The sequence below is a fragment of the Oncorhynchus masou genome, chromosome 4 (assembly GCF_036934945.1).
Source record: "Oncorhynchus masou masou isolate Uvic2021 chromosome 4, UVic_Omas_1.1, whole genome shotgun sequence".
Lineage (NCBI taxonomy): Eukaryota > Metazoa > Chordata > Actinopteri > Salmoniformes > Salmonidae > Oncorhynchus > Oncorhynchus masou.
Genome location: NC_088215.1, coordinates 9845087 through 9861764, shown reverse-complemented (window position 1 = coordinate 9861764; position 16678 = coordinate 9845087). Strand labels below are relative to the sequence as shown.

General features: G+C 43.1%; 1 protein-coding gene across 1 annotated transcript; it reads left to right on the top strand.

Annotated features, from left to right (window-relative positions):
- The first annotated feature begins 2127 nt into the window (after positions 1–2127).
- On the top strand, positions 2128–5752 carry LOC135523413 (keratin, type I cytoskeletal 13-like). Its single transcript, XM_064950068.1, has 7 exons — positions 2128–2708; positions 3305–3387; positions 3711–3867; positions 4055–4216; positions 4321–4446; positions 4738–4958; positions 5183–5752. Exons 1-7 carry the CDS (start codon positions 2211–2213, stop codon positions 5325–5327), a joined length of 1392 nt encoding a protein of 463 aa, XP_064806140.1. The 5' UTR covers positions 2128–2210; the 3' UTR covers positions 5328–5752.
- Positions 5753–16678: the final 10926 nt, after the last annotated feature.

Genomic DNA, 16678 nt, shown 5'->3' with positions numbered 1-16678 from the left:
AAATGTGTAGAACTGCATGAAATGTTTGATAAAATTGCACATTGTTCTCTATGCCACATGGCAAAACGTGTAGAACTGCAGAAAATGTCTCTCCACTGTCAAGAAGGGGGCCACTAAACGTTTTGACAGCACCCAAATCAGTTCCACCTCCAACACTGCCAAAACATCTGCTATGCGGGTGTCTGGTTTTGCCGGTTAATCTGATTGAATATAGGCATTTAACAAATTTTAAAAAACGATGCATAACAACTCTCTGTGATGCTTCAGGTTGTATGATACTCACAGGCTGAGATGTTGCAAGTCAGAAATGTTTTTTTGGACTTTAAATGGGAAATCTGTCTCCGTCAATTGAGCGATTCACTTAGTGAAAACTGTACAAAAACATAATGCATTTGGCTATTTTGATAGTCACAGGTGTTCTGAATAAGAGATTATAATTGCTCCTTTTACAATATTACAACCTATTTGGTAGGAAGAATAACATCAAATATGGGTTGGACTAGATTTTTTTCATAATTATTATCATGAAATTGCATACCCAACATTGTATGTCATGTTAAACTAAGTAGAAGTGTAGGAACTTAGCTTTAAAACAGGAATGTCAGGGCCAAATTTCGGGTCCTAGTCCGCCCCTGCTTGCACAATGTACTTTTAATGAAATCTTAACTGCAATTCAGCTCATTTGGTTGTACTATTCATTAGATGAAGCACAATGATAACACATACCGTTGTGCAGAAAAACACAATATCTGTCATTGTTTTCTCATTTGAACTTTGTGCTAAATGGTTGAAAGTGCAGTTATAATTCATTTAGGTGACAACCAAGTTCCATTGGAATTTGGTTGTGTTTTTGGATGGTTGAATGTAGGTTAAATTCTCATTGATCAACATCTCAACCAAAAATCCCCCAATTGTCCATGTTGAAATGACGTCGTGTGCCCAGTGTGATGTCAATGCAACATACATGTTAATGGTATGTTAGCTATGGTGACAATTTACCTACAAAGGTTAAATGTTACATTTTTGTTACATATTCCACCAATGTCACTTTAATCCACTTTACCACAAATTATTAACATGTGGACATAAATGATGCAATGCTCTTTGGCTTGAACCAAATACAAAGAAACTTTTTCACATACTAAATGTGAGACTCAAATGGTAACCTCTGGAGTATAATTATGAAAAGGAAATGCTCTGGTGATATGGCAATATACAAACAAGCGACAGCTTGTTCTTGCACGCTGCAGATGCCAAGTTCCCTGCCAAGGTGTTAAGGGAGAAGAACAGCACTATAATCCCATCTGAGGGGAGTTTTCCCGGGGTACGATGCCCGGAGTAATGACTCATCCCATAGGGACTATAAAGTGGTACTTTTGTCGGTCCTACAGACTCTTACAATAGATTGAACATGCATAAAGTTGAGTGGAACTTAAAGCAATGGTACCTGAGTCTGTGCATGAAATCCAAAAAACTACCAAGGAACAATGGACTGTTGCGTTTAATGAAAAGGACAGGAGATGTTCTTGCAAGATACCAGTATGTGAGACAAAGACAGGTCTGTTCGGGGAGAATGTTGTCTGGGTGTCAAGCGAAAGATCATCTTGTACGGTGAAGTTTCTTTGCAACTTGTTGTCTTAGTAACATAACAGGTTCAGGTAAATAGCCATTCTGTGTGTCATGGCAAAGCTCACCTGTCAAAGTTAAACTGTGTGTGTTGACTGACTGACTGACCTACCTGGGGATAATAGAAGCAGGTTTGTCTATGCTTTCAACCAGACGCTATTATGGGGGGGGCAATCCATCTGTTTATGGTTGTGTGCAATTTTATATGTTTGTGCAGGCAGACACCCTCTATAGAGTGAGATGAGGGAGGGTGGAGTTGCACGACAATGGTATATTTTCAATATTCACACCAAGTACATATCTATCTATCCTCTTCCATCTCCTTCTGCATGCTAGCATCTGCCCGCAGGGTGTCAAAGTGGGTGGAGGAGCCCTGCCCTGCCCTGCCCTGCTCTGCATGAGGTAATACCTCCCTGTATTCCTCCCTTCTCTGCTCCTCCCTTCTGCCTCCCCGACCGGTGTCCTCCTCCCAACCTCCTTCCCACCTTAAGCCCTGTGCAGAATATAAAGGGAACAGTGGCTGGGCCAGGCACCACATTCTCTCTCCTCTTCATCCCAGGCAGGCAGACTCCTTCTAAGCAGCCATGTCCTTCTCCAGATCTAGCATGTCCTACAGCAGTGGTGGAGGTGGAGGTGGCACCATGTCCATGAGGTCTGGAGGTGGAGGTGGAATGGGTATGGGCTCCTCCCGCTTCTCCTCGATGGGTGGTGGTGGTGGTGGAGGAGGCCGCGTCATGGCCATGAGGGCCGGCAGTGTGTATGGAGGTGCAGGAGGCTCTGGGGTGCGCATCTCTAGTTCCTCGTTTGGTTCCGGCGGAGGAGGTGGTGGTGGCGGTTATGGTTTCGGCATGGGAGGGGGTGGTGGTGGCGGTGGAGCCGACCTCCATGTGTCTGCCAACGAGAAGGCCACAATGCAGAACCTGAACGACCGCCTGTCCAACTACTTGGAGAAGGTGCGCTCTCTGGAGGCGGCCAACGCCGAGCTGGAGCTGAAGATCCGTCAGTTCATGGAGAGCAAGACGTCCCCCAGCGCTCGCGACTACTCTCGCTTCTACGCTACTATTGTCGACCTTCAGGACAAGGTACGAGACGTGTCCTTGATAGCAAAATAACTAAATAATGACATCTCAGCATGTCAAAACATGGTAATGTCTGCAGAGTGACAATGTTATGCTTTGTTAGAGAGTACAGATACATGTTACACATGTCATCAGCTTGTATTCCAACAAGATGCTAAGAGTGATATGAATATGATTTGCGAAATGATACACATTTGTTATAATTGATTCAACCAAGATATTGCACCAAAGATAGATGCAAAGACAGTATACATATTTGCAGCTGAAGTATTGGAAATAAGGCAGATCATTGAATCCAATCCTTCCTGTCTCTTAAGAGCCCCTAGGCGATTGCAATAGTTTCAATAAGTTTATTTGTGTCATGCTTTACAATGTTCACAAAGACAAAAGGTTGTCATAAGGTGAATTCACCAATTTGTAAGTCGCTCTGGATAAGAGCGTCTGCCAAATGACTTAAATGTAATGTAAATGATTTACAGTGCAGCTGAAACTCAGAACTCAATGATTACAGTGTGGTATCACAGTTTGTGCGTACTGCATTAGTGGGAAATTCCTTGCATGCCCCATCCTGAAATGTTTTGCCATCCTCCACCTCTCAGATCCAGGCTGCCACTTGCTTGAATGGGGGCATCTATCTGAACATCGACAACGCAAAGCTCGCTGCAGACGACTTCAGAACCAAGTAAGTATATCCAACACCATCCACAGATACAGTACACTGCTGGTACATTCCAAATACCAAATGGAATAACCCCAAATCTGTAAAAATCCTCATACCGCTTTTTACAGAATTTTGTGTTGAATCTATAAAAAAGGACGCTAAATGATATTACCCTTCACCTCCACAATAACCACACCCTCCCAACAGACATATCAGAAGCCTGGTGTTACTTTCTGTTATTTTCCCAAAACTAAATGGAATTCTAGAATCTATAACCCCCCTGCTATTCCCACAGAGAAACACATTCAGGCAGTTCTTTGACCTAAGCTCTCTCTATCTCTCAGGTATGAGAACGAGCTGGCCATGCGTCAGTCAGTGGAGGCGGACATCGCCGGGATGAAGAGGATGCTGGACGAGATGACCATGGCCAGATCTGACCTGGAGATGCAGATCGAGGGGCTGAAGGAGGAGCTCATCTATCTCAAGAAGAACCATGAGGAGGTGGGTGTGGGCTGATGGAACATATCCATACAGTCCCTTAATGTATTACATCTATTGACCATGTCAACCTGCTATGGGTCTCCACTAGAACACCATTGCTGGCTTTCAAGCACATCTGTATCAAGCAATGGTGTTCAAATGTATAATGAAGACAGAGGGCAGCTCACCCCTATGTGTTTCTCCACAGGAGCTGCTGGCCATGAGGTCACAGATGACTGGACAGATCAACGTGGAGGTGGACGCAGCACCACAGCAGGACCTGTCCAGAGTCATGGCTGAGATCCGTGAGCAGTACGAGTCCGTTAGTGCCAAGAACCAGCGTGACCTGGAGTCCTGGTTCCAGACCAAGGTAGAACCTCTAGAACCTCTAAACTATGTTCATGCTGTAGATGTTCCTTTACCTTTAGTTGGTAATGTTGCTTGTTCCTGTGATGATTGACCACTGATTTACAGACAGAGACGTTGAACAAGGAGGTGGCATCCAGCACAGAGGTTCTCCAGACCTCCAAGTCAGAGATCTCAGAGATCCGTCGCACACTTCAGGGCCTGGAAATCGAACTGCAGTCCCAGCTCAGCATGGTGAGATGTAATTACTAACATCTGACCAAGGTCCACAACTTTCTACAACTTTCTTCAATAATCAACAATTGACTCTCACCATTTTCTACCATCCCTCAAGTATCTCACTTTCACCTGGTCTCTAACACAAGTTGCTATAGCCAGGCACCACTCCATTACTATAGCTAACCTCTACCTGCCTACACATTCAATTTCCAGAGCTAACTTTTTCAGTATGACTTTAAACATTTCAAAATCCCAACCAACTATCACAGTTTTTGACCCATCATCTCTATCCTTCCCGGCCAATAGAAAGGCTCCCTGGAGAACACGCTGGCGGAGACGGAGGGCCGTTTCTCCATGCAGCTGGGACACCTCCAGAACCAAGTGACTAGTCTGGAGGAGCAGCTAGTGTCTCTCCGCAGCGACATGGAACGCCAGGGTCAGGAGTACAAGATGCTGCTGGACATCAAGACACGCCTGGAGATGGAGATCGCTGAGTACAGGAGGCTGCTGGACGGAGAGGCTAGCGGGTAAGGCAGGATGGGAAGAGGGGTGACAAGGGTCCTTGAAACAAGTGAAAATGAATGAATGTTTCCTTCAACATTTGACTTTATAAACAATGTTCTTTTGAAGTTGACCTTAATATGAGCCATTGTTACTTTTGACATGAATCTACTGGTGTTTGACCTTTAATAGATACTTATTATGATCATAGATGCTAACTATGCTAACCATGGGTTTCCCTTCCTCACAGCCTCGGCCTCAGCTCCTCGAAATCTGTCCACAGCTCCTCCAGCTCCGGCCCCAGGTCCTCCACCAAAGGCAAGGTGGTGATCGTCACAGAGGAAATGGTGGATGGCAAGGTTGTTTCCTCAAGTGGAACCAAACACACCACATAAGGTCCCACACATGCAGCGAGCATTGCAGCAAGCAACGGGTTAACCCCATAGAAATATAATTACTAGAATGGGTATATGAAATGAGAGGCCAGCACATAGAATATTGCTGTTCCCCAGTGCTTAATTCATGCAACCTAAAATACAATGTTTCAACTTATTAAAAGTATTTGTCAGATAAATAACATTGTTTGTTGAGGCCAGCTCTGGTTAACTCTAGTTTAAGATGTGCATACCATCCTCCTATTCTTTCTAGAATGGCTAAAGCCCCTCGGATCATTGACTTGAATGGGGATTTATTTTCTGGTAATACTATTTCTATGGTTAACACCTCCAGAACAACACATTCTACTACATCTGGATGGAACACCAACAACAGACCCCAATTGTCAATGTAATAAAGATGCTCTGACTTGCTGGCACCATCATTCTGTCTTCTGTGTCTTTCAACTTGATTTATCCGATCTGGCGTGCTCCCATACATCTGACTCTCACATGAGGCCAAATCTATGGTCTTGAGAAAGTACATGTGTCATTATGATCTTGAATAGTGTAATAATGACAATCAATTGTACTGAGTTTAATACTTGGCATTAAATGTATGTTGAAATTTGAATTCAAGTTGTCAGCAAAATTATACAATTCAATCTCAATTAATCAAACTCCAAAAATGTTAAGCATTAGGTTCAGAGTTATGTACTGTATGGGGGTGTTTGTGGAGTCAGCTGCAGAGCTGTACACCATGTTTTGGTTGAATGATGTAAACAATTAATTTGAAATGAGAACACAAAATGTATCTGCTATGGCATCCATACTCAGACATTCTTGTAATCTGTCTCTGAAACAAGTAAAACCACACAGTCCATTCTCATTTAACCACATAATCTTTATTGATGGTTGTCTTGACAAATTATTACTTGACATTCTGGGTTGTCTCTGTCATAACTACCATGTAGGTCTATGTAAAGGGGTCAGGAGTCAGATCTGAATAATGAATAACTTCGGCTAAACCAGGTCTGGGCAAATTCTTCCATGGAGGGCCACATTAGAATATATTTTTGCCTTTGCGGGCCAGAATTATATTACAGGATTATATATCATCTGTATGACTGTGTTGACAGATATATCTACTGTAAATCACGTCCAGATATGCTACTTACGTAACTTTTTTAACATGCACAGAAATAAACCACAACCATGTTCTCCTATTGGTAGGTATTTCCATTATTAAACATGCAATGAACTACAAGGAAGAAAAAGTACACTGTGCATTCAGCACCACGGACAGAACTCTTGTTAAAGGGTATGCACAAAAACAAAAGAAAGAGAGCTCAACATTACCTTTAAACTACTCAATCAGTGTGAGGAGTGAAGTTTCTGATGGGCATTGACTAGAGCAGTGAAGTCAGATATAGTTTCTGACGTCGCTATGCGTAGAATTGCTGAGAGGTGAGAGTCAGTAAGAGATGATCTGTGCCTTGACTTGTATTTTTTCACTGAAAATGTTTGGTCACATACACTACTGTTGAAAAGTTTGGGGTCACTTAGAAATGTCCTTGTTTTTGAAAGAAAAGCTATTTTTTTGTCCATTAAATAACATCAAATTGAGCGAACATAATTGCAAAATGGTTTACTAATGATCAATTAGCCTGTAAAAATGATAAACTTGGATTAGCTAACACAACGTACCATTGGAACACAGGAGTGATGGTTGCTGATAATGAGCCTATGTACGCCGATGTAGATATTCCATTAAAAAATCCGCCAGTTCCAGCTACACTTGTCATTTACAACATTAATAATGTCTACACTGTATTTCTGATGAATTTGATGTTATTTTAATGGACAAAAAAACGTGTTTTTCTTTCAAAAACAAGGACATTTCTAAGTGACCCCAAAGTTTTGAACAGTAGTGTACATAGGCTGACCCAAACTGTACAAACAACTTCTGATTATGACTCCTAATCTTTGGAAGGTTTTGTTCATCGAGAGATGCATAGAACCTTGTCAGTGACATTGCTTTGAATAGTTCTCCAATCACCGCATCAGACTGATGATCGATAAGCTCAAGTTGCAGGTCAGTGGGAGCGTTATCCACACTGAAGGTGAAAGGAGAGGAAACCAACAGCATGTAATTTTCCAACACTTTGAAATCCTCAAAACGACAAGAAAACTCACCATTCAAAGCACGCAGCAGTGGTGTATACTTCTCCCACTGGTCATCTGATAGGGAACAGACTAGTAGTGTCGGAAGGTGGGTGAGATTGTTGGCTTCTACTTGACGGGTCAGGAGGAGTAATTTTCCCTTGAAGGCTTTGACAAGGCTGTACATCAAATTTGCAAAAAGACCCTTCCTTCCCTTGTAGTTTGGAATTCAGTTCATTCATGAGTGCCATGATGTCCACGGTGAAGCCAAAATTTGCCAACCATTCTTTATCTTGCAGTTGATGTCTCATCTGCTCCTGCAACGCCCTCTACTTCTCATCCTGTGTCTCCTTGACCTGCCGCCACTCCCCCAGTACTCTCTCTCTCTCTCTGTGCGTGTGTGTGATTGTGTGGGTGGAGACAGGTGTGCTGGAGTCAGAGCAGATCTCACCAGCTGCAACCTGTTCCATAATCAAGACCTCTACAAATACCCAGCCCTGCCACTTCCCCGCTGCTAGATTGTAATCTCTGCTCAGTCAGTCTACGGTTCTAGCCGTTTGTTTCTATTTAGATCCTGTTGTGCCTGTTTTCCTTGCCTGATGCTGTTTTGTTCTCCGCTACAGTTCCGCCAGCTCTGACTCTGGTCCCTGTCTCCAGTCCAATGTCTCATCATCCTGCTACTCTGTCCTGGATTCCCCTCCGGACCTGCTTACCCTGTCCCAGCCCCTCTCTCTCCAGCCTCAGCCTCTACACCTGGTTTCCTGCAACCCGCCCAAGCTTCCCCTGACCTGCACTCCATCTTCCCCCTGTGTTTCAATAAATACTTTGGTTACTTCATCCCAGTCTCCTCATCTGAGTCTGCTCTTGGGTTTCCCTATTCCACACCGCGTAACAGTTCCACATATTTTCCTTTCATTTGCTAAAACTCAGCAATCTCTGACTTCAGGTCCCACACCCTTTATAGCACCTTCCCCAAACTCAGCCATCTCACATTTGTGTGGTAGGGTATGACCCGACTCTGTCTCTTCCAACGGTGAGACAAACAATTGAAGTTTACCACTTTAGTGACTGTTTGGGCACCCATCAGTGGTCACACGGGTAACTTTTCAAAATTCAGTCCCAGCTTTGCCACACACTTATCCTCCTCCAATAATTATTTCTCTGTGGTTGTGCTCTTCATTGACTGCACTGAAGCAAGCCCCTCTGTAATTTCAAAGTCTGGGGTTATGGCTCGTAAGAATATCAACAACTGCAGAGTCAAGTAAACATAATTTCATGAATTTGCCCTCAGCGAAAGGATTGCTTTGTTTATTAATTTTGTGGGATAGTACATAGCTAGCTCTTGCAATTCCGTCGTTTGCTGAATGCAGTTTTGTGAAAAGTCCTTGCTGCTTTTGCAACTGAGAGAGTAACTCTCTTGCCTTCTGCTCTGAAGACATATTCCTATTTTTCTGCATGCTTCGTCTTGAAGTGTCGGGACAAGTTGTAGTCTTTCAAGACACACTAAGCACACAGCTTTCCCTGATACCTCAATAAAGAAATATTTTGATGTTCACTCTTGCTGGAACACCCTACAATCATTGTCTACTTCACGCACCTGTACTGACCTCGCCTTCTGGATGGTAATGGTGTGAACAGGTCATGGCTCGGGTGGTTCATTTTTGAAATTTTTGACCTTCCTGTGATATTGGGTGCTATAGGTGTCATGGAGGGCAGGTAGTTTGCCCCGGGGACGCTCTGGAGATCCTTGCGGTTGAGGACGGTGCAGTTGCCGTACCAGGCTGTGATACAGCTCAACAGGATGCTCTCGATTGTGCACCTGTAAAAGTTTGTCAGGGTTTTGGGTGACAAGCCAAATTTCTTCAGCCTTCTGAGGTTGAAGAGGCACTGTTGTGCCTTTTTCACCACTCTGTCTGTGTGGGTAGACCATTTCAGTTTGTCTGTGATGTGTATGCCGAGGAACTTAAAACTTTCCACCTTCTCCAGTACTGTCCCTTCGATGTGGATGTGGAGGTGCGCCCTCTGCTGTTTCCTGAAGTCCACGATCATCTCCTTTGTTTTATTGAAGTTGAGGGAGAGGTTGTTTTCCTGACACCACACTCCGAGTGCCCTCAACTCCTCCCTGTAGGAGGAGTCTCATTGTTGTTGATAATCAAGCCCACTACTGTTGTGTCGTCTGCAAACTTGATGATTGAGTTGGAGGCATGAATGACCATGCAGTTGTGAGTGAACAGAGAGTACAGGAGAGGGCTGAGCACGCACCCTTGTGGGGCTCCAGTGTTGAGGGTCAGCGAAGTGGTGATGTTGTTTCTTATCTTCACCACCTGGGGGCAGCCAGTCAGAAAGTCCAGGACCCAATTCCACAGGGCGGGTTTGAGACCCAGGGACTCCAGCTTGATGATGAGCTTGGAGGGTACTATGGTGTTGAATGCTGAACTGTAGTCAATAAACAGCATTCTTACATAGGTATTCCTTTTGTCCAGATGGGATAGGGAAGTGTGCAGTGTGATGGCAATTGCATTGTCTGTTGACCTGTTGGGGCAATATGCAAACTGAAGTGGGTCTAGGGTAGCCGGTAAGGTGGAGGTGATATGATCCTTGGCTAGTCTCTCAAAGCACTTCATGATGACAGAAGTGAGTGCTACGGGGTGGGATTAATTTAGTTTAGTTATCTTTGTCTTCTTGGGTAAAGGAACAATGGTAGCCATCTTGAAGAATGTGGGGACAACAGACTGAGATAGGGAGTGATTGAATATGTTCGTAAACACACCAGCCAGCTGGTCTGTGCATGCTTTGAGGATGCGGCTAGGGATGCCTGGGCTTGCAGCTTTAGAGGGTTAACACAATTAAATGTTTTACTCACGTCAGCCACGGAGGAGGGGGGGTGGGCGCGCAGTCCTTGTTATCGGGCCACAACGGTGGCACTGTATTATCCTCAAAGTGGGCAAAGAAGGTGTTTAGTTTGTCTGGAAGCATAACGTCGGTGTCCGAGACTTGGCTGGAATAATTTTTTGTTGTCCGTTATTTCCTGTAGACCCTGCCACATACGTCTCGTGTCTGAGCCGTTGAATTGCGAATCCACCTTGTCACTGTACTGGCATTTCCCTTGTTTGATTGCCTTGCAGAGGGAATAGCTACACTGTATATATTCAGACATATTCCCAGACCTCTTTCCATTGTTAAATGCAGTGGATTGCTCTTTCAGTTTTGAGCAAATTCCGCCATCCATCCACGGTTTCTGGTTAGGGTAGGTTTTGATAGTCACAGTGGAAACCACATCTTCAATGCACTTCTTTATAAACTCATTCACCGAGTCAGCGTATTGGTCAATGTTGTTCTCTGAGGCTGACCAGAACATATTCCAGTCCGCGTGATCAAAACAATCTTGAAGCGTGGCATCCGATTGGTCGGACCAGCATTGAATGGTTCTCGTCACTGGTACATCCTGTTTGAGTTTCTGCCTATAAGGCAGAAGGAGCAAGATGGTGTTGTGGTCAGATTTTCCGAAGGGAGAGAGGGGGAGGGCTTTGTATGCATCGTGGAAGTTAGAGTAGCAGTGGTCGAGGGTATTGCGCATGCGCGTAGCGCAATCAATATGCTGGAAGAATTTAGGTAAATTTGCTTTGTTAAAATCCCCAGCTACTATAAATGCATCCTCAGGATATATGGATTCCAGTTTGCAGTATAGTCCAGTGAAGTTCCTTGATGGCCATCTTGGTGTCTGCTTGAGGGGGAATGTACACAGCTGTGATTTTAACTGATGAGAATTTTCTTGGTAGGTAAAATGGCCGGCACTTGATAGTAGGGAATTCTAGACCAGGTGAGCTGAAGGACTTGAGTTCCTGTATGTTGCTATGATTACACCATGAGTCGTTAATCATAAAGCACTCACCTCCGCCCTTCCTTTTCCCAGAGAGGTGTTTATCTCTGTCGGTGCGATGCATGGAGAAGCCTGGTGGCTGAACCGATTCCAACAACATATCCCAAAAGATCCATGTTTCCGTGAAACAGAGAATGTTACAATCTCGGATGTCTCTCTGGAAGACAACCCTCGAATTTCGTCTACCTTGTTGTCAAGAGACTGGACATTGGCTAGTAGTGTACTCTGGAGCTGTGTGCGATGTGCACGTCTATGGAGCCTCGCCAGGTGACCGCTTCGTCTGCCCCTTCTGCGAAGTCGATGTTTTGGATCGCCTACTGGAATTAGCTCCATTGTCCTGGGTGGTGGACCGAACAGAGGATTCGCTTCGGAAGTCGTATTCCTGGTCGTAATGTTAGTAAGTTGACGTTGCTCTTATATCCAATAGTTCTTCCCGGCTGTATGTAATAAGACTTACGATTTCCTGGGGTAACAATGTAAGAAATAATACATAAAAAAACAAAATACTGCATAGTTTCCTAAGAACTCGAAGCGAGGCAACCATCTCTGTCGGTGCCATGCGGTAAGTACTATTTACACCTGTGAAGTGTGTGTCAGCCTGTCAGTTGTTGTCTGTCCTCGTGCAGTTGTTATTTATATGTGCCTTCAAAATAAATGTCCCTTAAGCGGTGGGATTTAAATCATTACACAAAGGCGAGTATTCATTGGGCTTTTTAATTTGACTAACAAAACGATTTAAAAATGTTACTATCGCAAATTCTTTATGTGATTCTCATCGACGGAGCTGTAGTGGAGCAGGTTGAGAACTTCAAGTTCCTTGGTGTCCACATCAAACTATCATGGTCCAAACACACTAAGACAGTCGTGAACAGGGCACGGCAAAACCTATTCCTCCTCAGGAGACTGAACAGATTCGGCATGAGTCCTCAGATCCTCAACAGGTTCTACAGCTGCACCATCGAGAGCATCCTGACGGGTTGCATCACTGCCTGCTATGGCAACTGCTTTGCGTCAGACCTCAAGGCACTACAGAGGGTAGTGCGTACGGCCCAGTACATCACTTGGGCCAAGCTTCCTGCCATCCAGGACGTCTATGCCAGGCGGTGTCAGAGGAAGGTCCTAAAAGTTGTCAGACTCCAGCCACCCTAGTTATAGAGTGTTCTCTCTGCTATAGCACGGCAAGCGGTACCAGAGCGCCAATTCTAGGTCCAAAAGCATCTTAACAGCTTTTACCTGCAAGCCATAACACTCCTGAACAGCTAATCAAATGGCTACCCAGACCTCTCTTTTATGCTGCAGCTACTCTCTGTTTATAATCTTTGCATGGTCACTTTAACACTACCTACTTGTACACGTTAATTTTATTTTTTATTTTCAATTTTTTACTTATTTTTCTTAACTTCTTAATAAGGATCCAACCCTCAACACATTAGATCTGGTAAAAGATAACACAAAGAAAAAAACATGATTTTTTTTGTATTTTATATGTACCATGCAAGAGAAGGTCCATAATGTATTATTCCAGCCCAGGCGCAATTTAGCTTTTGGCGACTAGATGGCAACAGTGCATTTGCAAGGTTTTTGACTGACCCAATGAACCATTGCATTTCTGTTCAAAATGTTGTATCAAGACTGCCCAAATATGCATAATTTGTTTATTAATAACTTTTCATGTTAAAATTGTGCCCTCTCCTCAATCAATAGCATGGTATTCTTTCACTGTAATAGCTAATGTAAATTGGACAGTGCAGTTAGATTAACAAGAATTTAAGCTTTCTGCCAATATCAGATATGTCTATGTCCTGGGAAATCTTTTTACTTATAACCTTATGCTAATCGCATTAGCCTATGTTAGCTCAACAATTTTGTGGATGGGACACCGATCCTGAATAAGTTTTAAAGCCAATTAGACATTAAGATAAAATATTTTTGTATGATCACGACCAAGCTTACAAAATATAGTGCTGGGTGAAACAGACAATGTTTTTCACAGCAGAACATATGCTACTCTGTGATAATGCTAGAATAATATGATCATGTGGGTGTACATATCTATGCCTAAAATGTTATCCCAGGGCTACAGACAGTACAGACAGTACATTGGCACGATGCATAAAGAGTTGTTTAATTAAAATTTGATCTGTTCTTTTCATTGCACTGTATGAACAGAGACAGAGTGCTTCTGTTGTCTGGCCCTCCATCCTTCATCACCTATCCACACCCAAACAATAAATCTCTATGGCCACACCCTACTACAAGTCAACCTGTGGAAGGGACACCGATCCCAGGACAAAAATTGATAATACATATAGGCCTAGTGTTTCAAGCTCTTATTTCCTGTTTGTGGACAACTTAATAATGAATGTGTTGGATTTACTTCTCCATCTCAACCAAAATAATATGACTAAGCCATTTGGATCAGCTCTCCTTCAAATGTAGATATTTGGTTGCACTGACCAAACATAGTTCAGTATCACTTTTTGCATTACAGTAAATAGCCTAATAACTTGTCGATAACAAGTATGTTGGATTTACTTCTCCATCTCAACCATTAATCTATAGGACTGAGCCGGTGGCACAAATGAAACTAGCTCAGTGTGACGACCCTCCCACTCTGTCTGCCGAATTCTTTCTCTTTCCTCTTCATTTCCATAATTGGATGTCGGTGGGCGGAGCTTGTAGGGTTGTCAGCGAAATTGGACACACCATGGACACACCATTGTTACTTGTTTATAGTTTACTTTAGTTAATAAATGTTTTTGTTATTCCTTGTTCTCTGCGTTGGCACCCTTTTTGTTACTCGCGATGAGCTGGTTTCTTGACATAAGCAGTAGATACATACTAGAATCTATAACCCCCCTTACAAATCTTTCTTTCAAATCTTTGTAACAGTTCAACCTTAAAATGAGTAAAACATACAGAGCAGTTGTTGTCGCGCTGCCAGAGGTGGCATGGCGTTTGCTCTGTCAAACCCAAAGCGGCTCTTGGCATTATACCTAAAGCAGACATTGACTTTGGCTCCAGGGAGTCCCAGTAATAGAAATCCCATGCAGCCTTGTTTACAAGTTCAATAGCTGGAATATGAGCAGGGCCAGCTCCAGGCATAATCGACGTAAGCCATCATTTGGGGCCCCCTGACCAACTGTGAAAATATGTGTTTTCTTGTTCACCTCATGGCTAAATGTGTAGAACTGCATGAAATGTTTGATAAAATTGCACATTTGTCTCTATGCCACATGGCAAAATGTGTAGAACTGCAGAAAATGTTTCTCTCCACTGTCAAGAAGGGGGCCACTAAACGCTTTGCCTGCTTGATGGGGGGCCCCCCAACCAAATCTCGCTTAGAGCCAACTCTGAATGTGAGATGTAATCTACACCTCGATTAGGATGATAAAAATCTTAATTTTGTTGAATGATTTTTCAATTCGAGCATAATTATTTCTATATAGCCTGTTTTTTGGACTTTACTTTAAATGGGAAATCTGTCTCCGTCAATTGAGCGATTCGCTTAGTGAAAACTGCACAAAAACATAATGCATTTGGCTATTTTGATAGTCGCAGGTGTTCTGAATAAGAGATTATAATTGCTCCTTTTACAATATTACAACCTATTTGGTAGGAAGAATAACATCAAATATGGGTTGGACTAGATTTTTTTCATAATTATTATCATGAAATTGCATACCCAACATTATATGTCATGTTAAACTAAGTAGAAGTGTAGGAACTTGGCTTTAAAACAGAAATGTCAGGGCCAAATTTTGGGTCCTAGTCCGCCCCTGCTTGCACAATGTACTTTTAATGAAATCTTAACTGCAATTCAGCTCATTTGGTTGTACTATTCATTAGATGAAGCACAATGATAACACATACCGTTGTGCAGAAAAACACAGTATCTGTCATTGTTTTCTCATTTGAACTTTGTGCTAAATGGTTGAAAGTGCAGTTATAATTCATTTAGGTGACAACCAAGTTCCATTGGAATTCCATTGGAATTTGGTTGTGTTTTTGGATGGTGGAAAGCATAGTGATAACCCATTGGGAATTCAACAAACTTTTGGATGTCTTTTTGAATGGGTGAATGTAGGTTACATTCTCATTGATCAACATCTCAACCAAAAATCGCCCAATTGTCCATGTTGAAATGACATGGTGTGCCCAGTGTGATGTCACGGCAACATACATGTTAATGGTATGTTAGCTATGGTGACAATTTACCTACAAAGATTAAATATGACTTTTTTATTACATTTTCCACCAATGTCACTATAATCCACTTTACCATAAATTATTAACATGTGGACATAAATGATGCAATGCTCTTTGGCTTGAACCAAATACAAAGAAACTTTTTCACATACTAAATGTGAGACTCAAATGGTAACCTCTGGAGTATAATTATGAAAAGGAAATGCTCTGGTGATATGGCAATATACAAACAAGCGAAAGCTTGTTCTTGCACGCTGCAGATGCCAAGTTCCCTGCCAAGGTGTTAAGGGAGAAGAACAGCACTATAATCCCATCTGAGGGGAGTTTTCCCGGGGTACGATGCCCGGAGTAATGACTCATCCCATAGGGACTATAAAGTGGTACTTTTGTCGGTCCTACAGACTCTTACAATAGATTGAACATGCATAAAGTTGAGTGGAACCTAAAACAATGGTACCTGAGTCTGTGCATGAAATCCGAAAAACTACCAAGGAACAATGGACTGTTGCGTTTAATGAAAAGGACAGGAGATGTTCTTGCAAGATACCAGTGTGTGAGACAAAGACAGGTCTGTTCGGGGAGAATGTTGTCTGGGTGTCAAGCGAAAGATCATCTTGTACGGTGAAGTTTCTTTGCAACTTGTTGTCTTAGTAACATAACAGGTTCAGGTAAATAGCCATTCTGTGTGTCATGGCAAAGCTCACCTGTCAAAGTTAAACTGTGTGTGTTGACTGACTGACTGACCTACCTGGGGATAATAGAAGCAGGTTTGTCTATGCTTTCAACCAGACGCTATTATGGGGGAGGAAATCCATCTGTTTATGGTTGTGTGCAATTTTATATGTTTGTGCAGGCAGACACCCTCTATAGAGTGAGATGGTGGAGGGTGAAGTTGCAAGACAATGGTATATTTTCAATATTCAAACCAAGTACATATCTATCTATCCTCTTCCATCTCCTTCTGCATGCTAGCATCTGCCCGCAGGGTGTCAAAGTGGGTGGAGGAGCCCTGCCCTGCCCTGCCCTGCATGAGGTAATACCTCCCTGTATTCCTCCCTTCTCTACTCCTCCCTTCTGCCTCCCCCACCGATGTCCTCCTCCCAACCTCCCTCCCACCTTA

Coding starts and splice junctions, on each gene's coding strand:
- LOC135523413 (XM_064950068.1), top strand. CDS start 2,211: ATGTCCTTCTCCAGATCTAGCATGTCCTACAGCAGTGGTGGAGGTGGA. Junction 3,388..3,710: donor GCAGACGACTTCAGAACCAA/GTAAGTATATCC, acceptor TCTATCTCTCAG/GTATGAGAACGAGCTGGCCA. Junction 4,217..4,320: donor AGTCCTGGTTCCAGACCAAG/GTAGAACCTCTA, acceptor ACTGATTTACAG/ACAGAGACGTTGAACAAGGA.